The following is a 26,392-nucleotide window of genomic DNA, read 5'->3' as shown; positions in this document are numbered from 1 at the left end:
ATGGACCATTGATTTAATTCCTTGGGTCATTCATTCCTTGTTATTATCTCAACCAGTGCTGTGCAATAAAACATTATGTAATAAAGGAAATGTTCTGTCCAATGTAGGAGCCAAATAGTCACATGTGGTTATTGAGCACCAGAGGCATTATTAGTATAACCGAGGCACTGAAATTTTAACTTTACTTAATTTTGCTTTGTTGAAATGTTAATATAAATAGCCACATGTGGCTAGTGGCTATCATTTTGGACAGTGCAGATCTGGACTAATTAAGTCATATCATCTGGTAAGTAGAAATAATTTCATTTAGATTCATTTTCTTCATCTTAAACAAGTCTTTTGTCATTAATGACTGTGTCCCTTTATATAGTGATCAATTCACAATAGTAGCAGATCTCGCTTTCCATTACTCTCCCTTCTCCTGCTCATATCATCATGGAGGGACAAATAACCCAGAAACAGTTAAAGATACAGTGTCCTATGAGCAAGGCTAGACTATTGGTGAAGCAACATGCTCAACAGATTTTTCCTCCATGTTTTGCACCATACAATACAAGACATCCTCAGGCATATTCTCTCCACAGCCCCACAAGGTATTTCTAATGCTGTTTCTCATAATATTTTTCAACATAGGCTCACGATTCACCTTATAGTACAAATGTTTGAGGACACCATTATTATTCAATCCAGATTCATAGCTCTCTTGGGTCTGGAAGAAAATATTTACATTTCAAAAGAAAAAATTAATTGCATATCCTTTACAAAATACATGCTGAATATTGCTTTTCTCAGTTATGATTTTAATAACTATTGGACAGCTATAAATTCCAGAGTGCCCTCCTGGGAAGTACTTGAACACAGGCATCTATGTGACCATGTGAGTGAAGAGTATGTGGCCCTGCACAGATAGTGAAATTCAAAAAAGGAACCTACTGGGAAACTTAAGGACCCTAGCAAGGACTTGTGCCTGAAGAGAACACCCCATCTCTTCTAGGAGGTAAATAGCACTGATTACCTGCCCTAACCAGACTTAATGTTACTTTATGCAGCTTCTGACCTCCAAAATATTTTCACAACCCTTCCCAACAGTGGAGTGCATTACCCACTTATGGCCTTTGGTGGTAAATCACCCTCTGCTGTGTGAATATTTTATTATGGGGTTTAGAGCAAATGTCCCATTAAAAAGAGACCATCTTACTCTGTTTATTCACAGTGCCTAACACCCGTCTTGTATATAGTGAGTGCTCATTAGATATATGTTAATAACATAAAGAACAACCATAATTGGGATAAGCAGAATTCCAACCATGCCATATTACCCTTGGATGATTTAAAAGAAATTGTTAAAATATGTTTTAAAATAATAAGGCTTAATTTACATGGGTCCTTCAAATTATTGCCATCCTTAATGAAAATGATACATCAGAAACACAGCTTCTCTCCCAGAAAATATTTCTTCCTGTGTTTTCTCTTGACCAAAACAAAATGCCATGTCAGTCTCTCCCTCTATACTTCATTTCTTCTTTAATTCTTATCTATAGAAATAGTTTCACAATTTTGCCTTATATTAACTTTCTTTCCCTACAAACAATCTCTAGCTGATGAGTTTCCTAATTTTATTTCAAAGCTGACTGTCAGGTCAGACTGTTCAGAGAGGCTTGATGTGCCTATAGTTGGTATATACGATGACTACAACAAGATAGCATCAAACTTGGGAATATATGTAGCACCTGAGATTTATACTAATGGAGGAGATTGGCAATGGACATAAGTATCTAATGGTCTTGAGTTTTCCACATTGTAGACACTAAAGAGAGCTTATGGCGATCCAATTAAGGTGACTAGAGGGTATATTTTTATAACAGTAGTTTAAACAGTTAAATTAATGAATCTAAAAAAGGAGTAAGAACTATGTGGAGTTTAGGAAAGCAGCACAAAAGAACAACAATGTTGTAGCAGTTATCTATCACAAGAGAATGTTCTGGTCACTAAAGTGGCTTACTCTCTTCTGCGAATGGGAGGAAGTACCCACATGGTCACCTAATTCCATTTCTTCCGAGTCTATTCACTAATAAACCTAAGGTTACAAAGTCTGTAGCACCATTATCTTAGTATGAAGAAAAACGTTCTTTGGTGGTGGGCACCATTATTATGTTCACAGGAAATAAAAGCTTTGCTTGTAAAGTAATAAATAGATACTCTATTCTAAACATTAGTCAGTTCCCTGAGGCTCATCAGATCTGGCGCACTGACAAGTTTAGTTTGTGGATTCAGAAAGGAAAGACCCTTGGATTGCACATCGACATTGCAAACCCTCCCTAAGAAGTCAGGCTGTCTCTTTTTAATATCTCCAACTCATTATCTTTATTCTCAACATTCTATGTCTGAAAACACCTTGACAAGTCCCATCCTTTTCACTACATTTGCGCATGTATTCTTTTCTCTCTAAGAGACAGAGAAGCAATGGAAGATGGGCATTTGCCAACTGCCAAAATATGTGAAGCTGAATCTTCTCATTTCTTGACTTGTAGATAACTCCTTTGTTTTACCCCTTATATTGGTGTTGAAGCAAAACATCTTCTGAATCAAATTCATTAACCCTACAGAGGTCTGACTAATGGAAAGAGAATACATTTAGGAGCTAAACAGATGTGGTTTCAATTTTACATCCATCATTTGCATTCACTTGCCATTTGAGATCAGACAAATCCTTAACCTCTCTTACCCTCAAAGTCTTCATCTGTGAAAATAGTAATACTTATATCACAAGATTAGGAGTATTTAAGGAGTCTATATATATTTAAGTATCTGGAACTTCATGGATATTCAAAAGTATTCATTTTCTTTTCCTCAATATAATCTTCTCTGGCTAATAGCTTTGGCATTCAGTAGCATTTGCAGGACTCATAATATCTTAGTGAAAGGGATCATTCCAATTAATATTCCAGCCACTTATTTCTGAAATTGCCAAGGCATAGTTTATCATCCTGTGTCCAGTATTAGTTATATCCTTGTTACCAGCTGTAACTACAAATGCATGGGTTATATTGTTATTTATAATAAAACTATTTTTCTACAACCTTTTAAGGGACACTTTGACTTGTTACATACATAGTCTGTGTGTGGACATCTAATGCATGGCTTAGCACAAAGCTAATTCTCTTTCTAACAATTACCATAATAAAGTTGTTAATATCAACACAATTTACAGGCTGTTGAATATACGGTCATATATCACACGACAACATTTTGGTCAAAGATGGACCACATACATGACAGTGATCACATAAGATTACGATACTGTGCTTTTACTGCACATTTTCTATGTTTAGATACACAAATACTTACCATCGTGTTTTAGTCGTTTGCCTACAGTATTCAGGACAGTAATATGCTATCCAGGTTTGCAGCCCAGGAGCAATAATAGGCTCTCACATATAGCCTGGGTGTGTAGTAGGCTACACCATCTAGGTTTGTGTAAGCACATACTCTATCATGTCCAGACAATGATGAAATTGCCTAATGATGCATTTCTCTGAACATACTCCCATCATTAAGCAATGCAGGCTGCATATAGTTAAGCCGAAGAGGAAACAAAGAATTTGGCAATCTATGTATATTTATTAGGATATTTCCTTTACTGGTTCGTTCCATCTGAAATCTGTTCTCTAGCTGTCATCCTGGATAATCTATGTCCAAGCTTTGTATTCCAATTCTAGCTTTTGACTTACAGCCTGTGTCTTTGAAGAGAAAAAACTGTATAGTGTAAAATGCGGAATAATGCAGAAAGATAAGCACAAGCCCAAGATCCAGGGGGAAAATGGGTTAGAATGGAAAGAAATTATATTCTGGGCAAACAAGAACATTTCTTGCATTAACTGTAGATTTCATCAAACCTTGTCCCATCCTTGCTACCAGCTCTGTTACTTCTGAGTAAGGTGCCAGGATTCGTGGGGAAAGCTAGTAAACATTTTACAGGGTAATAAAAATGCTGACAGGCTAATGGATTAGTTAATCTATCTGGGAGGCAAAAGAGTCAGACTCAAAGATTTGGAGTGATTTGGCTAAGTCAGTTTTGCAGCAGTATCTGAAAAAAGATGTAAATAGAAACATTAATCTCAAGTATGCACAACCTTAAAAGAGAAAAACTAACCTATATTCAGTTAAACCTCTCCTGACTCTTGCCACTCAGAGATTTGGTTAGACTTCTCCTGACTCCCAATTCCATTGACGTTAACAGTCTTCCCACAACATCTGCAAGCTCAAAGATTCATTTCCTCCTGCTTCTATTGCCACTGAAATCTCTGTCTTCCTTATTTGTTTTTATTGACAGGCAGGGTCTCACTCTGTTGCCCAGGCTGGGACACAGTGGCATGATCACAGCTCACTATGAACTCGAACTCCTGGGATCAAGCAGTCCTCCCACCTCAGCTTCCTGAGTAGCTGGGACCACAGAAGCATGCATCTACATTCAGCTTTTTTTATTTTTACTTTAATTTTTTAGAAACAAAGTCTTGCTATGTTTCTCAGGCTGGTCTTGAACTCCAGGCCTCAAATAATCCTCCCACATTGGCCTCCCAAAGTGCTTGGATTACAGGCATGAGCCGCTATGCCTGGCCCTTGGTTGTCTTTAATTCCGCAGCACCCTCAGGCCCTTCGCCAGTTTCCAGAAGAAAGACACCACTAAAATAGCACATTTCATGAATTGGAGAGGCTTCCTGAAGACCAGGGGTGACACAGGGAGAGGGGTTACCTCAGAGAGCTCACATATGCCCACAGTCTCCTGGTTGATCTTTCAACATCTCTAAACAACCAACAGAATCTCTTGTATCACCCAAATGAAATCGATTTAGAATATACCCTAATTCCTTGGGGCAAAGGAAAAGGGAGAGCATAGTACCACTCTACACTCATAAAAATCCTGTCCTTCAGAGACACCTTTCACTTTCTCAGGAGAGTTCCAGTGAACATCATTTTTTCTGGCTCATTACATGTGACATTCAAAATGGTGGTCTTGGCCAGACACAGTGGCTCACGCCTCTAATCCCAGCACTTTGGGAGGTTGAGCTGGGTGGATCACGAGGTCAGGAGTTAGAAACAAGCCTGGCTAAGAAGGTGAAACCCTGTCTCTACTAAAAAATACAAAAATTAGCCAGGCGCGGTGGTGGGCACTTATAATCCCAGCTACTTGGGAGGCTGAGGCAGGAGAATCACTTGAATCCGGGAGGTGCAGGTTGCAGTTAGCCCAGATCACACCATTGCATTCTAGCCTGGGCAACAGAGCAAGACTCCATCTCAAAAAAAAAAAAAGTCAGGAAACAACAGATGCTGGAGAAGATGTGGAGAAACAGGAATGCTTTTACACTGTTGGTGGGAGTGTAAATTAGTTCAACCATTGTGGTAGACAGTGTGGTGATTCCTCAAGGATCTAGAACCAGAAATACCCTTTGACCCAGCAATCTCATTACTGGGTATATACCCAAAGGATTATAAATCATTCTACTATAAAGACACAAGCACACGTATGTTTATTGCAGCACTGTTCACAACAGCAAAGACTTGGAACCAATCCAAATGCCCATCAATGATAGACTGGATAAAGAAAATCCAGCACATATACACCATGGAATACTATGTAACCATAAAAAAGGATGAGTTCATGTCCTTTGCAGAGACACGGATGAAGCTGGACATGGACACAGGGAGAGGAACATCACACACTGGGGCCTGTCAGCAGGTGGGGGGCTAGGGGAGGGATAGCATTAGGAGAAATACCTAATGTAGATGGCGGGTTGATGGGTGCAGCAAACCACCATGGCACGTGTATACCTATGTAACAAACCTTCACATTCTGCACATGTATCCCAGAACTTAAAGTACAATAAAAAAAATTTAATTAAATAAAATAAAATCAATTTTAATTAAGTAAAAAAAAAAAATGGTGGTTTTAGAGACCCCAACTAACATTTGTGAGTGTTTATTATGTGCCACTCACTTTATGTTTACCACCTACATTCCTCACAAAGCTGACCCTGTGACATCTGCATCATACAAAACAGGAAACTAAGGTTCAAAGAGGTTCAGTAACACTCCAGGTGTCACAGCAAGTAAATGATGGAACTGAGGTTCTAACTTAATTAGATTGAGAGCAAAACCTAAGCTTAGCTCCCCAACCTCTGACTTCCTCCACAATTGCCCTCTCACCAAAAAGGAGCCACTCACCCAATTCTGTTAATTCATAGTCTCAAGCTGTGAAATACCCTGAGGAGCTGGAAAGGTAACAAAGTCCAAGCTAGAGCAAAGGAGAAAAGCCCCTTTCAGCTTTCTTTTCTCTCATCATAGAGAAATCCCAAATTCCAAGTGCTTCTGAGCAACATTGATATTGTCTTGTAAAAGGTTTGTAGAATACTCCAGCAAAGAATGCCAGGAAAAGCCTATAAGCTACTGATTCTAACAATCATTAACAAAAGGCGACTTGATTTCTTAAAAATAACAAAAAGCAAGGCAGTTCTTTTTACCTTTTGCTTGAAGGCAAACAAACAAACAAACAACTTCATCCCTGAACACACCATTTTAGGTTTCTATTTTATTTCCTCCATTTTAGAGAACCTGAAGCAACAGGCTAACTAGCCCATTTTTATTCCACATTTATGCTGACATTTTGCATTTATAAAAAAGCACAGGGAATATATTTACAAATTCAACAGTGAGGAAAGGCAAAACTTTTCAAGTTTCACCTAACCTAGTTTCCACAGCATCTTTAAATATTTCTTTCATCAGAGGAGCAGATGTTTCAACCCTGTACAAAATCTGAGAAGGCAACAGCCTGCTCCTCTTTTTTGTTTTGTTTTTAAGATGGAGTCTCGCTCTGCCACCCAGGCTGGAGTGCAGTGGCGCGATCTCGGCTCACTGAAAGCTCCACCTCCTGGGTTCACGCCATTCTCCTGCATCAGCCTCCCGAATAGCTGGGACTGCAGGCGCCCGCCCCATGCCGGGCTAATTTCTTTGTATTTTTTAGTAGAGACGGGGTTTCACCGTGTTAGCCAGGATGGTCTCGATCTCCTGACCTTGTGATCCGCCTGCCTCGGCCTCCCTGGGTGCTGGGATTGGAACAGGAATTAAAAGAAATGAAAAAATGTGTAAGCAAAAACTCAGCTGTATGTTAAAAAAAAAAACCCCATTTCCCCTGAGAATGAGAAAGAGCTGCAGTCCTTTAAAAAAACTGCCTGTTTTCCTATGGCTAGTGAGCCTTATCGCTCCCTTCCCAGGCATTATCAAAACCCTAATTCCCTAACTGTGCAACTGCAAGGTCACTAAACAAACAAATGCAAGTCACAAAACATATTTTTCCTAAAAACGTAAAAAAATATATAATGCATGCTTCCATTAAATAACCCTCTGTTTCCCGCTTCTGTAATATGCTTCCGCCTGCACAGATCTACCCCTGCTCCACAAAATGCTAAAAGATAACTCTTTGTTCAGCTCAACTCTGAACTGCCTGGCCTGGTGGCTCACTCTTGTGATCCCAGGACTTTGGATGGCCAAGTAGGGCGGATCGCTTGTGCCTTGGAGTTCCAGACAGGCCTGGGCAACATGGTGAAACCTGGTCGTTTTGTTTTGTTTTGTTTTGAGACGGAGTTTCGCTCTTGTTGCCCAGCTGGAGTGCAGTGGCTGGGTTTCTGCTTGCCGTGACTTCCGCCTCCCGGGTTTCGGTCGTTCTCCTGCATCAGCCTCCAGAGTGGCTGGGATTGCAGGCATGAGCCACCAAGCCCGGCTAATTTTGTATTTTTTTATTTTTATTTTGGTACAGACGGGGTTTCTCCCTGTTGGTCAGGCTGGTCTCAAACTCCCGACCTCAGTTGAGCCACCCGCCTAGGCCTCCCGGGGTGCTAGGATTGCAGGCTTGAGCCACCCCTCCCGGCCCAATTTATTAATCAGAAAGGAATAGATTGTCCTAGTGTGGTGGCTCACGCTTGTGATCCCGGTACTTTGGATGGCCAAGCGCTGGGTATCGCTTGAGTGTAGGAGTTCCAGACCTGCCTGGGCAACATGGTGAAACCCGGTCTCTCTTTTTTTTTTTTTTTTTTGGGGGGGCGGAGTTTAGCTCTTGTTGCCCAGGGTGGAGTGCAGTGGCTGGGTCTCCGCTGTTGGGGACTTCTGCCTCCAGGGTTTTAGGTTTTAGTGGTTTTCCTGCCTCAGTCTCCGGAGTGGCTGGGATTGCAGGTGTGACCAACCTGGCTCAGCTAATTTTTTGTTTTTCTATTTGTTTTCGGTAGAGATGGGGTTTCTCCATGTTGGTCAAGCTGATCTCAAACTCCCGACCTCAGGTTATCCACCCGCCTCGGCCTCCGTGGATGCTGGAATTGCAGGCGTGAGCCAGCGCACACGGCCCAATTTATTTTTATTTCATTTTTTATTTTTCTATATATATATATTTTTGAGACGGAGTCTCACTTTGTCACCTAGGCTGGAGTGCAGTGGCGCGCTGTCTCGGCTCACTGCAACCTCTGCCTCCCAGGTTCAAGTGATTCTCCTGCCTCAGCCACTTGAGTAGCTGAGATTACAGGCGCCCGCCAGCACACCCATCTAATTTTTTTTTGTATTTTTAGTAGAGATGGGTTTTCATCATGTTGGCCAGGCTGGTCTCGAACTCCTGACCTCAGGTAAACCCACCTCGGCCTCCCAAAGTGCTGGGATGACAGGAGGGATCGGCCTGGAGGGGTGGCTCATGCTTTTGATCCCAGGAGTTTGGATGGGCCGAGCGAGATCCCTTAATCCTAGGAGTTCTAGACCAGCCTGGGCAACATGGTGAAAACCGGTCTCTCTCTCTCTTTTTTTTTTTTTTTTTGAGGCGTAGTTTCCCTCTTGTTGCAGGGCTGGAGTGCAGTGGTGCGGTCTCAGCTCCCCACAGCCTCTGCCTCTGGGTTTGGGTGGTTCTCCTGCCTCAGTTTCCCGAGTGGCTGGGATTGCAGGCAGGAGCCACCATGCCCGGCTCTTTTTTTTTTTTTTTTTTGTGGTAGAGACAGGTCTCTCCATGTTGGTCAGGCTGGTCTCAAACTCCCGACCTCAGGTGATCCGCCCTCCACAGCCTCCTGGGGTGCTGGGACTGCAGGCGTGAGCCACCGCTCCGGCCCAATTTATTAATCAGAAAGGAATCGATCGGCCTGGCATGGTGGCTCACGCTTGTGATCCCAGGACTTTGGACTGCCGAGCCTGGCGGATTGCTTGAGCCTAAGAGTTCCAGACCTGCCTGGGCAACATAGTGAAAATCGGTCTCTTATTTTTTTCTTTTTTCTGAGGCGAGCTTCCCTCTTCTTGCCCAGGCTGGAGTGCAGTGGCTGGGTCTCCACTCGCAGCGACTTCTGCCTCCCAGGTTTTGGTGGTTCTCCTGCGTCAGCCTCCTGAGTAGCTGGGATTACAGGCACCTGCCACCACACCCGGCTAATTTTTTTGTATTTTTAGTAGAGACAGGTTTTCATCATGTTGGCCAGGGTGGTCTCAAATTTCTGACCTCCGGTGATCCACGCACCTTCGCCTCCCAAAGTGCTGGGATGACAGGCGTGATCGGCCTGGCGTGGTGGCTCAGGCTTTTGATTCCAGAACTTTGGACTGGCCAAGCATGGGGGATCACTTGAGCATAGGAGTTCCAGACCGGCCTGGGCAACATGGTTAAACCCAGTCTTTTTTAAAATTATATTATTATTATTATTATTATTATTTTATTATTATTATTATTTTGAGATGGAGTCTCACTCTGTCACCCAGGCTGGAGTGCAGTGGTGCTATCTCGGCTCACTGCAACCTCTGCCTCCCAGGTTCAAGGGATTCTCCTGCCTCAGCCTCCTGAGTAGCTGGGATTACAGGCGCCCACCACCACACCTGGCTAATTTTTTTTTATTTTTAGTAGACCATGGTAACTGCCTTAAAATGATGATTGTTCAGAAAGTCAGTTTAATTTAGATACTAAGGATATTGAGGTTATGTAACATTTGAACAAGTTCTAAAAAAAAAAGAGAAATAGTATATTTAATTGCTAATAAAGTATTGTCAACTCACAAATATATTCACATAACATGTATTTCAAGAGCAGAATAACCATGAATATAAAAGGAATTAGCAAAAATGAAACAAAAAAGACATGAAGAAATACAAAACAGATGGAACAAATAGCACAAAATATGATGAAAGTTATAAAAGAAACTATGCCAATAATCACAATAAATGTAAATAGACTGAATAATTAAGAGAAAATGACTATAAAACAGAATTAGGGCAGGCGTGGTGGCTCATACTTGTAATCCCAGCACTTTGGGAGGATGAGGCAGGCGGAGGGATCACAAGGTCAGGAATTCAAGAGCAGCCTGAACAACATGGTGAACCCCGTCTCTGCTAAGAATACAAAAATTAGCCGGCGTGGTGGTGAACATCTGTAATCCTGGTTACTCAGGAGGCTGAGGCACGAGAATTGCTTGAATCCAGGAGACAGAGGTTGCAGTGCTGAGATCACACCATTACACTCCAGCCTGGGCAACAGAGCAAGACTCTGTATCAAAAAAAAAAAAAAAAACACCAAAAAACCCCACAAAAAACAGAAAATAAACAGTATGAAAAGACATCTAAAACATAAAGTCACAGAAAGAGAGAATGAAAAAAGTTCCACATGTCATATGTACCTAACCCAAAGAAGGGTTGGAAGCTATATTATTATCAGATAAAATAGACTTTGGGCAAAAAGGAATATGGGAGACTTTTTAAGGTCACAATATAATGATAAAAAATCTAATAAACCAAGGGAGAAGGTAATCTAAAATTTTAATGTATCTAATAACTAGCACTCAAAATACATGAAAGCAAAATATGACAAAATTGCAACCCTGAGAGGGCAATTTAAACACATATCTCAGTATCTGATAAAAGCGACAAAAAACAATCAGCATAGACATAGAAGATCTACATCTGTCTAGAAAATTAACAAGCTTGACCTAATGTACAGAAAAAGCATATCTCTCCAAAGTGACAGAATTCACCCCTCCCAAGTACATATGTACTGAGCCATAAGGAAAATGTCAAGAAATTCCAAAGAAGCGGAATCATGCATCCATCTTTCTCTCTAACCATAATCTCATTAAACTAAAAACAATAATAAAAAGATAAAGTAAAAAGCCAGAAAGGCAGATAGTAAATGAGAAAGTGACAGAAATGTTATAGATTTTGTTAAGCATAAAAACCTTGTATGGGATAAAGCAGTCAAAGGGATACGCAAATTTACACAGAAATCCAACCAATATAAATCCTTGAAAGATACTACATACAGATATTTCATCAGTTCTCACATGCCAAACCCAGCAAAGCCAAACTTTGGAGCCTCCCCTGCAAGCAGACCTGCCACAGGGGGAGAGGCAGCACAAACCTCCCTTTGCAGTGACAATGCCACATTGGGTGTGCTTCTTACCCCATCACCTCTTTGGAAGTGGTCTACCCCACTCAGTGCTAGCTGACAGTCACTTCCCTCATACCACTCTCAATAGTTCACCCCAAGACATATTGGGCAACTCTGTCCCTGGTAAGCCATTGTGAATCCAACTAATAATGGCATTCAGAATGTTAGGAATCTTTGAACTATTAGATTCATAGTGATATTCAAAAGAAAGAAAACGACATCATTTCTTTTCCACACACATGTTGCCCACATTCAGTGCGTAAAAGGCAAGGGGAATTGTCAGTACCCACAAAGAACCTGATATTGATGGCACATACATTTCTTCATTAGGAAGAATAAATTTAGACTGTAACAATTTAAAAAACCAGAAAATACAACTGTACATTTTAGCTCTTATTAAAATCCAAGAGGTTTAACTTATTTGCTCCTCATTTAGGTAATTAGTGTTTAAAACATTTCAAAGATAACATATATAATGGCTACGATTTCTAGTACTTTTTAAAAATTCAAGCCCAGTCTCTTCTAATTAAATGTATAAATTTTTATCTCTGGCTTTCTTGAAAAGAACAAAGAGCCCTAATTAAAAAGTAAAACTTAAATTTCCTCTCAAAAAATTGTTACATCAAAATTATCTAATAAACCTTAGTTCAGAAAATAATTTCTGAATTAAGAAAATATGAATAATAAAACCAACAGTTTATGTTCTGAATTTCAAATGTTTATTTTTTATTATTTTTAAAATTTTGTTTTAAGTTCTAGGGTACATGTGCAGGATTGTTACGTAGGGAAATGTGTGCCATGGTGGTTTGGTCCATCTATCAACTCATCACCTCAGTGTTAAGCCCAGCACACATTAGCTATTTTTCCTGATGCTCCTCCCCCACCCACCCTGACAGGCCCCACTATGTGTTGTTTCCCTTCCTGTGTCCATGTGTTCTCATTGAACCTCACATTTTTAAATACAGCATATGCCAGGTGTCATTTCAGTACCCATAATTGTACAGACTACTATGTAAGCTAAAAAATGTTGATTAGATACAAATGTGTTAAATTTATCTTCTCTAAACATGTGGAAATTCTCTAGAGGCTACTTCCAGCTTCTGTGTGGATTGTGGAGCAGGCTGCTATCTGTCCCCCAAAAATGAACACCTTAAAAAAAAGAGAACTTTCTCAGCCTCCCTATTGCACACACATATGAAAAATATGTTAAATTCAATGCCAAATATTCCTGAGATCAACACAGCAGTGATCCCAAAGAGAAAATTTCTCTTTGCTAATGGGCGCAAACTTGAAGGGCAAAACAATGGAAGGGTAAGTCTGCAGACTCAGGGGTGGGACTCAAGTCAGAATCACCTGGAAGATCATTGCAACATGTTTTTGTTTTTTTAAATAGCAAACACCACCAAGTGGAGCCCGTGGGGTTTAGTAGATATTAAACCTCTAAGGAGTGGCACATCCGAGACTGAAAGTCCCATCTTTTGATTCCCAGCTCAAGGTCTCTGAAATGCCAGCACCAGCTCTGAAATTGTTACTCTGCATTATTAGGGAGACCTTTTCTTGTATACTGTCATACTCTTTTTTTTTTTTAACAGTTATACCTGATCTTCCTATTTTTGTGTGTGTTCCATCAAAAGTTTTTCATTCTAAATACTTCCCTCTTTCCAACTGAGCATTTACATCTGTAACAAGGAGAAAAACATCTAACATCTCTCTCACCCTTGGTGTGTGTTTTGTTTTGTTTGTTTTTGAGACAGGGTCTTGCTCTGTCACCTGGGCTGGAGTGCAGTGGTGTGATCACCATTCACTGCAGCCTCGACCTCCTGAGCTGAAGCGATTTTCCCACCTCAACTTCTATGCAGCTGAGACTATAGGTGTGTGCCACTATGCCTGGCTAATATTTGTATTTTTTGTAAAGATGGGTTTTTGCCATGTTGCCCAGGCTGGTATTGAACTCCTGGCTTAAGTGATCTGCCTGCCTAGGCTTCCCAAAGTGCTGGAAGGAATTACACGTGTGAGCCACCGTGCCTGGCCTCACCATTGTTAAAATCATGGAAATCATGTTCGCAAAGCAGGTTGACCTGTTTAGAAAAAGGTGTCATAATTTCTCAGGTAACTCCAAAAAGAGAAAGCTATGAAAATTACTTCAATACATTCATTACAGTCTCAGTATAAGATTATAGCTTCCTCTCCCAAAGCATAACCACAACCTGACGCAGGATGAGTCAGTTTGAAAATACCACATACAATATCCTCTTGAGTAGAATCATAATTTAGAACTCTAAAAATGACCAGAAACAACACTGTCCAAGTTTGTTTTACCTAATGTGTTTCAACTTATTTGACTAGAAGACCCTTCATTCATGCAACACTTAAAAATATCCCATGGCAAATCTAGTTTTCTATGAATAATGAACAAAACATTTATAATTTAAAACTAAAATTGTCTTCTAAGCAGAGATCTACATATCAATAAAATGAAGAAATAAAATTTCCATACTGTTTTCTTCCCAGTACAAGGATTAGAAGGAAAGGGAAAAGAGTAACAGCGAGAATCAATAGCCCATGTCTGGCCAGGCGCCATGGCTCAGTCACACCTGTAATCCCAGCAATTTCAGAAGCTGAGGTGGGAGGATCGCTGGCCTTTAGAGATCCTTGAATGAAACTCCATCTCTAAAAAATTAAAAATATTAGCTTAGAGAATCATTTGGGCCCAGGAGTTTGAGGCTGTATTGAACTATGACTATGCTACTGCATTCCAGCCTGGGTAACAGGCTGCTTAAACCTGGAGGGGCAGAGCTTGCAGTGAGCTGAGATCGCGCCACTGCAATCCAGCCTGGGCAAAGGAGTGAGACTCTGTCACAAAAAAAATAAAAAGAGATTCTATTCACAATAGCAACAAAATCCTGAGAAGATATCTAGCAAAGTATACACAAGGCCTTTCATGAAGAGTATTGCCATAGCCTGAATGTGTCTCCCAAAATTTATGTATTAAAACTTAATTCCCAAGATGATAGTGCTAAGAAGTGGGGCCTTTAAGAAGTGATTAAGACATAAGGGTGAGCCCTCATGCATGAGATTAGTGCCTTATAAAAGGGTTTGTGGGTGGTGGTAAATCTGTCCCTTCTGCCTCATGAGAACATAGCATTTGCCTGCTCCAGAGGAAGCAGCATTCAAGGTATCATCTTGGAAGCAGAGACCAGGCCCTCACTAGACACTGTATCTGCTGGAGTCTTGATCTTGTTCTTCCCAACCTCCAGAACTGAGAAAATAAACTTCTGCTCTGTGTAAGTTACCCAGTCTCAGGGGTTTTGTTATAGCACTATGATATACATATATACATGTATATAAAGTATACACACATATATTTTTTAAAAGCTTTTAAAGCAAAAGCCAGCCCTGCCCCTCTCCCAGACTGGGCGGCCTCTCCCCTCTCTTAGAGTGGGTGGGAACAGCAGTTGCATGGGCAGCTTTCCTTGTGGGCCACAGGTCCCTTTGGACACATGATACCTGGCCACGCCCCCTTTCCCTTTCATCTTTCTCATTGACCAATGAGCTTGGAGCATTAAGGCCACACCCCTATTCTGCATTCTACTGGAGCCCTGGTTACGCCTCCTCTGGCTCAGTTGCACAGCTACCTGGTAGGTGACTGGAGGTGTTGATCAGTGCTCCCTGGGATTTTGCTGATGTGGCCCCAACCCCGCCTCCCTCCCCACCCTGCGATGGCAGAAGAAACTCGACAGAGCAAATTGGCAGCAGCCAAGGAAAAGGTAAAAACCCACCAGATCACGGCCCCCCAACACAGCTACAGATCCCCTCCAATGACAAGACTGCTGCCAGAGTCCATACCACTTCTGAGGCACACCAGACTGGGACCCCCACCCGGGTGCCTCTGGGCTACCCCCACCAAAGTTTTGTCAGTCAGCCCCACCCCTTCAGCAAGCAGCCCAGTCTCTACCCTCACCAATCACCCCAGGGTGACTTTGGGCAGGTGAATCCTGGGGCTCCCCGCTCCTTTACTGTGCTCTCATCTCCTGCCGCCACAAGCTTGACCTCCCTGGGCTCTTTGGGCTCACATCTCCAAGGACATGGGTCTCACAGCCCCAGGCCCCACCCTCACCAGTCATCCCTGGGTGACTTTGGGTTGGTGACTCCTGGGGCTCCCTGCTGCAGACTCTGCCCTCCCCTCCTGCTGCCTCAAGGTGGACCTCCCTGGGCTGTGTGCACTCACGTCTCCAAGGACCTGGGTCCCATCTCTGTTTTTCCCTCCCCTATCATGGAGCGGTGACTCGGACATCATGCTGATGTGGTCCCTCCCCTTCACCAGGAGGAGTGGAATGTAGTGATGTCACAGTCCGCCTAGTAACTGTCATTACTGCAAGACTGGCCTTTGATCTTACAACCCAGTCCCCTAAGCATTGTCACCCCATTTCTGGTTCCTCTGGTCACAGCACAAATTTCCAACTGGAAGGGGAATGGAGACTGGGACCTAGGAGCAAGAGGTTTCAGACTGCCTCACTCCCTTAACATAGACATTGACAGTGGGAAAAGCCTACACTTCCCCTGTGAGCTCAAAACATTGACAGTATCTCTGGATGGCAATTGGAGAATGGGTTTGGTTTGTTTTGGTTTTCTCCTAGGCTTCTGCTTTCCAGAGAGATTTTAACATTTTTTTCTGAGTTCTCCACCTCATATTCTAATTCTCCATGGTTCTGGGACCAGACTGCCCTTCAGTCAGTGGTCTCTGAAGTGAGATTTCCTCATCTTCTGTGGAATAGATCTTGGGAAACTGAACTTGACAGCTTGAATCTTCCTCATATTGTGTAAACCTGGGGTACTTTGAGTGCCACAGGATAAATGTGGGACATCTTTCTGAAGCATCAGTTTCCCTTGATTCTCTTGAGATCAAGAGAAAAAACATGAATGTACTTAGGGATGACAGTCACATAGGTTTCTAAGAGTATACCAGACATCCTCTGAAATGAGGCTTGGGTTGTCCTCTTTCTGATAAATTCCCAGATTTAACAGAAAGGCTGCCTTCTGCCAGGAGGACACATTGATATAAAAATTTGAGAGGTACTGGTGCGCTTCTTCACACTGACAGACGTGTGAGGATGTATGACTCTGAACAACACAGCATACAGTTCCTGCCTACTTAATGTTTACTTTTCTACCTCTGCCTCTGGTTTTGGTCCCTGGCAGCTGCTGATTCTTGGCAAAACCCCAGAGTTTGGAGTCAGAAGACTGAGTTTCAGAGTTCCTGTGTCACCTTTTTCTTTTCTTCTTTTTTTTCTAGCCATGATATCAATCTCTCTGAGTCACTAAATGATTGTGACAACACCTTGTATAGTTGTTGGTATCATTAAATCAGATGGTGTATAAAAGTATTTTATAAAAACTGTAAAGGAGGATGTGGCTTTAGGGGCTGATAGTTCTCATGAGTATTACTGCTCTTCTTTCTGACAGTTAAAAGAATATTGGCAGAGAAACAGCCCTGGTGTTCCAGCAGGAGCCAAGAGGAACAGGAAAACAAATGGTAGCATCCCTGAGACAGGCACTTCTGGTGGTTGCCACTCACCTAGAGATGTGAGTCTTGGCTGACCAGGTTCCTGGGGACAGGGGAACCAAGGGGCAGAAGAGGATAATTGTTAAGATTGTGGATGGACTGTTGGGTACCAGTGAAGAATTCTAGGTTTGAATCTTTGTCTGGTAGGGCTATGATTTAGGGCAAGTTGCTTGACCTCATTGGGCCTCTCTTTTCACATCTGTATAATAGAGATGGTATTGTTTCACTTCCATTTGTGAAGTTTAAATGAGATTTGTTATTGTTGTTTTTATGTTAATCCCTAGTACATGACCTGCTGTAAACACCCAGGACACCCAGGATATGGTCATTGCTGTTTGATTTTCCTCATCCCCAGTCTCAAGGGGAAGCCAGGACAATGAGAACAGTCACTTGCCATCAGGAATCACTGAAAGGGCCCCAGGGTGGGATGGTGGGGAGATAAGAACCATGAGAGAAGTTGGCATAAAGGAGTTATGGGACAAAGGGTCCAAGACAGGCAGAAAAGAAAATTGTGCCAGTTGATGGGGAAGAAAAGAAGTCAGAGGGGTTAGATACTGAGGGGGACAGAACATCTCCATGTGCACTCTCATCTCTTGTAGTCAGCAACAGATATCCACGGGGAGGGCCCTACATCATCTGCTACCCTGAAGGATCTGGAGGTAAGAGGCTCTGGGCAGAGGTGCAGTGACCCTGCAGGCCAGCCTTCCAACCTCTGCCCACAGCGGGGACTGGGTGCCCCTCTGCCAGCTGAGACAGCCCACACACCACACACCCCAGCCCTAATGATTGTTCTCTGTACCTCTTCACCCATTCCTCCTCCACCTCCTCTTCTCTGCATGTGCCTCAGAGCCCGTGCCAAGTACTAGCAGTAGTCCTGGACTCGAGGTCCGTAAAAATCAGTCAACTGAAGAACACCATCAAAGCTTTGGTAAGAGTCCAGTGGGGTCCCCTGATTCCATGCTGCCAATCCTGGGCTCCAGTTTCCCCTTGGGGCCCTGAAGAAAGGGGATGGGGCCCCTGGTGCCAAGAGCAAATAGGGAGCTGGGGTGCCCAGGCCTCACCTGGAGGGACACCAGAGCATGCAGCATGGTTCTTTTTTGCTGCCCTCTTTGCCAACTCTTTCCTCTCCAGGCACCCCGGTTCGAGTCCTTGCTACACATGCCCTGGGCTTGTTGCCTCTCAGGGAAGTGCTAGCCTGACTGGTTGTCAGGGGCCCTGTATTTCTGCCCATGACTCAGTCCCTAATTTGCTCTTTGATTCTGAACAAGCCACCTCTCCTTTTTGGGCTCTTGTTTCCAGAGGAGGTAGTGAGTAGCAAAGGTCTCTGTTAGCTCTGAGTGTCCGACATTTAAAGGCCTCCTAGAATGGAAACCTCAGGGCCAAGGGCTCCTGTCTGTCCTTTTCCACCCTAAATCTGCTGTGAAGAACCGTACCTGGCCCGTACGTGCTCAGTAAATGTTTATTGAATGAACGCACTTTTCTAAATCACAAGTTGGCAGAAGGGGGGGCCTTTCTCAAACTCCATCTCTAGAGGTTTATGTTACTGTCCTCTCAAAACATTCCAGATTCAGACCTTGAGTTCTGTGGCTGTGGACAAAAGCCAACAAAGACCCAAATCCTCTGTCCTTGGGAGCTTGAGGAGAGTTTACCAGTTCGAGTTCCCACTGGGTCTGAGAACTTTGCCTTTAAAATCCATTCCTGGACCCTGCCTACCGCTTCCTGGTCTGGGGAATAGAGTTGAGGGGGCCACCTTCCATCACCTTAATGTGACTCTCCCCACAGAAACAACAGAAGAAACAAGTGGAACATCAGCTGGAAGAAGTGACATGATTTCTTTGTTTGCTCGCGACATGACTGCTGGGTTTGGGGGGCATGCAGACATAGAGGCCTGAATCTCATCCACCCACTCCCAGCATGGGGAAGAAGGCTCACCCCCAGATTCCACCCCATCCCCACAGGGTCCCCGATAACCTGGTCCCATGGGTGGGCCTGTCCTGGGGCAGTGGTGCCATTCTGGGGGCATGTCTCTTGCTGTGTCATCTCTGCCTCCCCCTGGTAAGAGCTCTGTCTTCCTCTTCCTATAGGAAAAGAAAGCAAACAATGAGAAACAGAAAGCCAAAAGGGAGCTAGAGGTGAGTGGAGGGTGTGACGTTTCCTCCTGTCCTCTGGAGAATGTTTCTTTCCTTCTCTTTCAGCACTTGCTTGGCTTTTCTCCCAAAGGTTCAAATCCAGAGATTGGACATACAGAAAGGGAGATTAAATACAGACCTGTACCACATGAAACGTTCTCTCAGATACTTTGAAGGTGGGAATCTGGGCACCCTGTCACCCTTCAACCTGGGACTTTGACAGGTCTTCAGGGGGAGTCCTTTGGGCCCCATATCAACTCTCTCATTACAGAAAAAAAGTCCAAGGATCTGGCTGTCCACCTGCAACATTCATTGCAGTGTAAAGGAGAGTTAGAGCGGGCTCTCTCTGCTGTCACCGCCACACAGAAGAAGAAGGTGGACAGGGTGAGTCCAACCACCTGCCCGGTCCCCTGGGAGCCTGGCTTCACAGATGGAGGAGTAAGCCTAAAAGTCCCTTCTGCAGGATGGAATGTCCTGCTCAGAAGGCAGCATGTCCATTTCTCGCTGCTTTTTTGTATGCTTTTTAGAGGCAGCCTGGGGCTGAGTCAGCTGCTGTGGGTGAGTTGGGGGGCACTCTGGGGAGCGAGCACTGGACACAGAACTTGGAGGCCAAGTGCCTGCCCTGCCCTTATCTAGCTGTGGTCTTGGCCAAGTCCTAGGTGGGGTATTGGGTACTTCTACTGTGAAGGTACAGAAGAGTACCTTTAGTATGTTACCATTTCTGTAGAGAGAGGAAACGTGTGTGTGTGTGTGTGTGTGTGTACATATTATGATAATATACATAAAACATGTTTGCAGGGGTTCATAAAAACTCAGAAGAGAGCAACAGGGTGGCTAGGAGATACTGCCCTTCTGTACCTTCTGAGTTTTGGATTATGTGAATGTATCATCCTTTCAAAAAGTGAACAAAAGATTAATTTTCCCCTTCCTATCTGTGCCCCCACCCCCAGCAAGAAAAATGGGCTTAGAGAATTGGATAGAACTGAGTGTTTAAATCCCTGCTCTGCCTAAGTGATCTTAGGCAAGCACTTAACCTCAAATACTCCATGTTTTTTCATCTATACAATAGAGGTAATCATAGTAACTGTCTCCTATGGTGGTTGTGAGGATTAAATGGGATTGTTAGCATGGTACGTGGTGAAGCATTCCACAAAGGTTCAAACAGTGGTAATAATAACAGTAATAACAATAGCAATATTATCTGATGTCTCTGGGCCTCTGTTAGCCAGCTATAAATTCCATCTCTTTCCCTGTCCCTTCCAACTTTACTGAGTTCTTCAAAAACTAAACCACAGGCTTGGAAATGCCTTGATCTTTACTGACTGACTTGTATATTGGGCCTAGCCCTGGCCCTTTTCAGGGGCACAGTGTGGAATGGCCCGGGCTCCCCAGATTGAAACTTCTCACTCTTCACCATCCAGTTCTCCAGCCGCAGTACAGCACATATGGAGTGGAAGTTAGAGCAGTCCGTCCGGGAGCAGGCACCGCTGAAAGTGCAGCTGACACAGGTGAGGTTTTCAGAGGGAGGGATGTAGAAGGAAGATGACCCCAGGTGTCCAGGAGCAGGTGAGGACCAGTGACAGCCCTTCCTAACTTCTGTGCCCATTCTTGCAGTTGAAGGAGTTGCTTAAACAAGTCCAGCTAGAAAGGGATGAATATGCTCAACATATAAAAGGAGAGAGGGCCCGGTGGCAGCAGAGGATGAGAAAAATGTCACAGGAGGTGAGATCTGACCCTTCAGCACCCCCACCTTAGATAGGTCACTGGATCTTTCTGGGCATCTGTAAAATGGGAATAGTACAGCCAGAGGTGGTCCTGGGTCTGGGCTTTGTGGAGGTGGAGGCAGAGAGGCAGATGGTAGCCTGTCCAGCCTCCAGCCCCTCTCTCCAGGGCCCTTTCCCCCTGTGTTTTGGGCAGGTTTGCACATTGAAGAAGGAGAAGAAGCATGATAAGCATCGGGTAGAGAAGCTGGAGAGGAGCTTGTCCAAACTCAAAAACCATATGGGTACGATGGGGCTGGCATGACCTGGGAGAAGGACTGGCATCAGAGGGCTGTGAGGGTGGCTTCAAATGCCCCAGGGAGGTGGGTGGATGGAAGGGCTTTGAGGCAGAGGGAAAGAGGTCTGTGCCAGGAGACAGCAAGTCTTGTCATCTCAATGAGCCTCAGTGTCCCCATCAGCAAAGAGGGCCCATTGCCAGCCACCCACAGTGCTCTCCATCTGAAAGTGGTTTGGAAAATTGGCTACCATCAGGGTGCGAGGAATCATTAGCAGCGAGGCCAAGTTTGGGGAGCCTGAGAGGATCTGTGGACCAAGAGGAGGGTTTTTCCTTTATTTATTTATTTTTTATTTTTTGAGAATCCACAGGCCCTTATTGTCTGCTTCCTTTCTCAGCTGAACCCCTGCCCCCAGAGCCCCCAGCAGTGCCCTCTGAGGTGGAGCTGCAGCACCTGAGGAAGGAACTAGAGAGAGTGGCAGGAGAACTCCAGGCCCAGGTGGAGAACAATCAGTGCATAAGTCTCCTGAATGAGGGGCAAAAGGAGAGGTTTCGGGATCAGGAGGAGAAGCTTCAGGAGCAAGAGGAGAAGCTTCAGGAGCAAGAGGAGAAGCTTCAGGAGCAAGAGGAGAAGCTTCAGGAGCAGGAGGAGAGGCTTCAGCAGCTGGCTGAGCCACAGAGCAGCTTCAAGGAGCTGGTGCATTGCCCCAGCTGGGGAGCCTGTCTTCCTCCCTAGCCCTCCAGGCATTTGTTTCCCCACCTGTAAAATGGGGCAGTGTAGCCCTCACATGAAATGTTAATTCTAAAGGCACCTGTGAGCAAGAGCCCTGCTCTGGTGGCTGTGGGAGAGAGGGGATGATTTTTCTAACCTGCCTCCACCCTTCCCGGTGCCATGGGAGGCAGACACCAAGTTCTGGGGTCTCCAGCTGCAGTGGGTGGCTGCTGATTGCTTCTCTCTATCCAGAACAAGGAGAAAAAGAGTGTACTACAGTTGGAGCAGCAAGTAAAGGAGCTGCAGGAGAAGCTAGGCAAGGTGAAGGAGACGGTAACCTCCACCTCATCCAAGAAGGTCTGGGAGGCAGGCAGCAGCCTCTGGGGAGGGGAGGTGCCAGGCCAGAGGCAGCTCCAGCCTGGGGGCAGGTGACCCCAGCACCCTCCAGGGCAGTCCTGTGTCTGTTTCTTGCTTCCTGCCCTCTGACTTTTACAGGTGGGTAGCCCTGGGCTCCTCCCAGGTCTGGACATCATCATCCCAGCTAGAGGCATGGAGCCCCCCAATCACAGGGGAAGACAGAGTGGTATAACAGGCTCCTTATGCCAGGTGCAGTGGCTCATGCCTATAGTGCCAGCACTTTGGGAGGCTGAGGCAGGGGAATCACTTGAGGTTGCGGGTTTGACATCAGCCTGGCCAACATGGTAAAACCTCATCTCTACTAAAATTACAAAAAAAAAAAAAGAAAAATTAGTGGGGCATGGTGGCGCATGCCTGTAATCCCACCAACTCAGGAGGCTGAGGCATGAGAATTGCTTGAGCCCAGGAGGCGGAGGTTGCAGTGAGCTGGGATTGCACCACTGTACTCCAGCCTGGGCCACAGAGTGACACTCTGTCTCAAAACAAAACAAAAAGTCTCCTTAGATTAAAACTGGATTCCAGCCTCAGTTCCACTGGTCACCATTCAAATACTTCACATCTCTAAGTCTCTGTTTCTTTAACTTCAAAAGGAAGTTAGCATTTTCCTTACAGAGGTGCTGAGGATTAAATGAGATAATACATGGAAAGCATTAGGCCTGTAGCACACTTAGCAGATGGTGGTTGGCTCCCACTACTTTTCTACCAGTCTGTGGTCTACAGTTGAAATGGTGAGAAGAGGGTATGAGATTTGAGGCTGGGGAAGGAGGCATGGGGTTCTAGGAAAGCAAGGCAGTCACTTAGGCCTGAAGTAAGGGGCCAGGGGCCTGGGCAGGTGACAGAGACCCACAGTGCCCTCACTACCCTATTAATGGGCCCAGAATCTAGAAGCCAGCCACCACGTGCCCTCATGCCCAGGGTCTTCCTGGGAGCTGAAGAGCCAAGAGGCTCAGAGTCTGCAGTGGCAGCCAGACCATTACCTGGGTCACCTGCAGCAGTACGTGGCCACCTATCAGCAGCAGGTGGCCGCCTATCAGCAGCTGACCTCTGAGAAGGAGGCGCTGCACAGACAGTGACTGCGGCAGACCCAGCTAATCAACCAGCTGCAGCGGCAGGAAGCTTGGGGCACAGTGGTGGCTGAGATGACCCGCCAAAAGTTGCAGGAGACCCAGGGGAGGGAGCTGTGGAGGACAGGGCCGTGAGGGGGATGACCTGGCAAACTCCGTCCCTTCTCACTCTTTCCTGGCCCCTTAGGAGCGCCTGGAAGCTGCCAGCCAGCAGAACCAGCAGCTAACAACCCAGCTGAGCCTCATGGCTCTCCCTGGGGAAGGTACGGGAGACCACTCAGAGGAAGAGAGAGAGCCCCAGGAGGAAGGGGGGACTGTTAGCAGCATAGGATTGAGGAGTTGGAAGAGACCTTTTGAACAGCTGCTAATTATACCGACCAGGTGCCTGCACTAAGTTCAGCATCAATATGGTGACCTCCTGGGAGCGGGGGGGCCACCAAGTTGCCTAAGGATGGCTGAACTGGCTGAGGTCAGAAAGGGAGCAGGTCAGAACTCCCGCACCGACCAGTAGTGGGAATGTGCCTGGGCAGTATAGCAAGATCTTGGTTCTTAAAAGTAAAAATAAAGAACAGCAGCTCATTCCTCCCTGTGGAGGGGCTGGCTCAGGGTTACACGGTGAGGGTGGAGGCAGAGGTGGGCCCACCGTACCTCCCTTGTTGGGTTGTCTGAGGACCACTCTGGCCAACTCCCTCAGGAGATGGAGGAGGACATCTGGACAGTGAGGAGGAAGAGGCACCTCAGCCCATTCCGAGCATCCCACAGGACCTGGAGAGCAGGGAGGCCATGGTGAGCCTGACTCCACCTGAACCCATTTTGCCACCTTCCTCTGTGGTCCCTCCAAGACCCCTTTATGCTCTTAGTTTCCCTGCCTTCTGATTTCTCTGGACCCTCACCCCTTCCGGGAGCCAGTGGTCAGACACCATTTCACCTGTGACCAACACGTTCACTCTCTGAGGCCCCAAGGGAAGGGGCTGTGCTTCACCTGCCTGTCCCATTTGTTCTGTGTATGCCCCTGCAAGAATGGTCACATCTTACCCTCAGGTGGCGTTTTTCAAGTCTGCTGGAGCCAGTGCCCAGGAGAGGCAGGCATGGTTATGAGAGCAGGTGAAAGAGCAGAGGGTGTGCTGCCAGAGCCTGGCTCACCCAGTGGCCTCGGCCCAGAAGGAGCCAGAGGCAGTGGTCCCAGCCCCCACAGACTGGGGGCGAGTCTGTGAGTGGGGAGACCCAGCGGGCCCTGCAGGAAGTCATGGAGAAGCTGGCCCATGCCAGGACTCACCTCCAGCTTCTCCATGATTTGAAAATGCCACCTGAGGGCAGGTCGCTGCCGAGATGTGACCCCATTATTTTGGCTCCAGAGCGGCTTTATGGACTACCTGGAGGAGAAGGCAGACCTGAGTGAGCTGGTGGAGGAAGAACTTGGATTCATCCAGTACTGCAGAGACAGATGCCATCCGTGAGTGGGAGGCCACAGCATGGCACGGGGAGCTGCAGGGCTGTTGGAGGGGCCCCAGCATCTGAGCCCTGTCCCCCCGCAGGAAAGTTCATCACCTTATCACAGAGCCAGGGGGCAGTGCCAAAGATGCGGCACCTGGAGGAGGACATCATCAGGCTGGCCCTGGACAGGGAGGAGATGAAGGTAGAGTGTGCAACATCTCTGTGGGGGTGGGGGTGGGGGTGAGGGTGGGTGCAGGCATCGGCATGACAGCTGAGCACCCCTCCCTCCAGGTGAAGCTCCTGGAGCTGCAGGAGATGGTGTTGCGGCTGGTGGAGACTACAAAAAGGGGTACAGCAAATTCCTGGCCGCTGCCCAGAACCCTGCTCATGAGCCCGGTCCAGGAACCCCAGCCCCCCAGGAGCTTGGAGCTGCCCACAAGCATGGTGGTGAGTAGAGCCCTCAGGCGAGGTGGGCAGGCAGGAGCAGGGGGTCTCGCACTGTGCTCAGATCCCCGCCTCCCTCTCTCCAAAGATCTTTGTGAGGTGAGCTTCACTGACAGTGTGGAGTCTGTGCAAGGAGAGGCCAGGGTGGGTTCTCCCCATGACAACCCTACTGCACAGCCAATCATGCAGGACCACCAGGAGCACCCAGGCTTGGGCAGGAACCACTGTGTGCCATTCTTTTGCTGGGCTTGGCTGCCAAGAAGAAGGAGATAAATATCACTGTCATCCAAGAGCTGCTCAAGAAATTTTTAAAAAAGAAACAAAGTTATTGGTTAATCTCCTACACAATTCATTTACTTCATTTGAATGTTACAGCCACTCATGATTATTTGTGTTTCTAATTTATAGTTTAAGTTTCTTTGTAAATAGTTAAAAGAGAGTTGGACTCTGTGGCTTTCACTGATGTTCACTCTGGCATCCTTTAGCAATTTTCTTTTTCAATTTCATAATTGTAGGTCATTAGCATGCATATTGAGTTTGCCCTTATGTGGTGGGAGTTCAAACACACAAAGACCCAGTATTTGCAAGAAACTATTCTCGCTGGTTTGGAATAGGCTGCCATGTGTTTTTAATGTTATTGCCGCATGTATATTCATTACAGAATTCAGATAAAATTTGCTTACGTTCTGCTATTGTTTGATCTAATCTTAATCACAGTGAGCTCTTCATTAGCTCAATACGTGGTTTGCCCCCAAGTGTGCACTGTTGAATACTTTGTAATATGCCACCATGAGTACTGACATTTAGAGTTGTCTAAAGGCTGAGAACTGGAAACAGCCTTTCCTCCATTTTCTGTGTATTGGTGATGGGAGTAATAACATTTTGGGGGAGCTTTTTAAATCTCACAGAAGACAAAAGTGGCCTGCTCTGGCAGGTATGTGCAGAATAGAGTGTGTTTCATTTGTTCTGGTGCCAGGAATTAGTGCTGTAGTATGGTAGTTTCCTTAGGATTTGTATGTGTTCTGGGCTCATGAAGATATTGCATCATGAGCTGCAGCAGTTGTAGTCTTTTTTGATGACCTAAAAAGGGATTATTTCTGAGGAATGAAAGGTTCCCATCATTGACTGTGGATGTGGAAAACCTTTCCTAGCTTAGAGCATTTGTATCTACAATACATTTTGAAGTCAGAGTTC

The 26,392-nt window shown here is 45.3% G+C and overlaps 2 protein-coding genes across 3 annotated transcripts in view; one reads left to right on the top strand and one right to left on the bottom strand.

Moving 5' to 3' along the window:
* LOC129050348 (zinc finger protein 705A-like) overlaps positions 1–15,732 on the bottom strand; it is a 118,091-nt gene extending 102,359 nt beyond the window's left edge. For both annotated transcript variants that reach the window (XM_054532354.1, XM_054532355.1), the window contains exons 1-2: positions 15,669–15,732; positions 14,035–14,110 (exon numbers count right to left, since the gene is read on the bottom strand). The gene's annotated coding sequence lies outside the window, so the exon portion shown is untranslated. The remainder of the gene's footprint in view (positions 1–14,034; positions 14,111–15,668) is intronic.
* LOC129050384 (putative golgin subfamily A member 8G) lies at positions 15,079–25,876 on the top strand. The gene is made up of 19 exons (XM_054532422.2): positions 15,079–15,207; positions 16,904–17,019; positions 17,811–17,931; positions 18,786–18,824; positions 19,088–19,135; positions 19,224–19,308; positions 19,404–19,516; positions 20,554–20,640; positions 20,747–20,854; positions 21,050–21,137; positions 21,526–21,824; positions 22,092–22,196; positions 22,335–22,445; positions 23,508–23,583; positions 24,015–24,106; positions 24,676–24,773; positions 24,856–24,956; positions 25,046–25,201; positions 25,287–25,876. Exons 1-19 carry the CDS (start codon positions 15,124–15,126, stop codon positions 25,469–25,471), a joined length of 2,112 nt encoding a protein of 703 aa, XP_054388397.2. The 5' UTR covers positions 15,079–15,123; the 3' UTR covers positions 25,472–25,876.
* Positions 25,877–26,392: the final 516 nt, after the last annotated feature.

Source organism: Pongo abelii, chromosome 16 (assembly GCF_028885655.2).
Source record: "Pongo abelii isolate AG06213 chromosome 16, NHGRI_mPonAbe1-v2.0_pri, whole genome shotgun sequence".
NCBI classification, from domain to species: domain Eukaryota; kingdom Metazoa; phylum Chordata; class Mammalia; order Primates; family Hominidae; genus Pongo; species Pongo abelii.
This window is presented reverse-complemented; position numbering and strand designations above follow the sequence as displayed.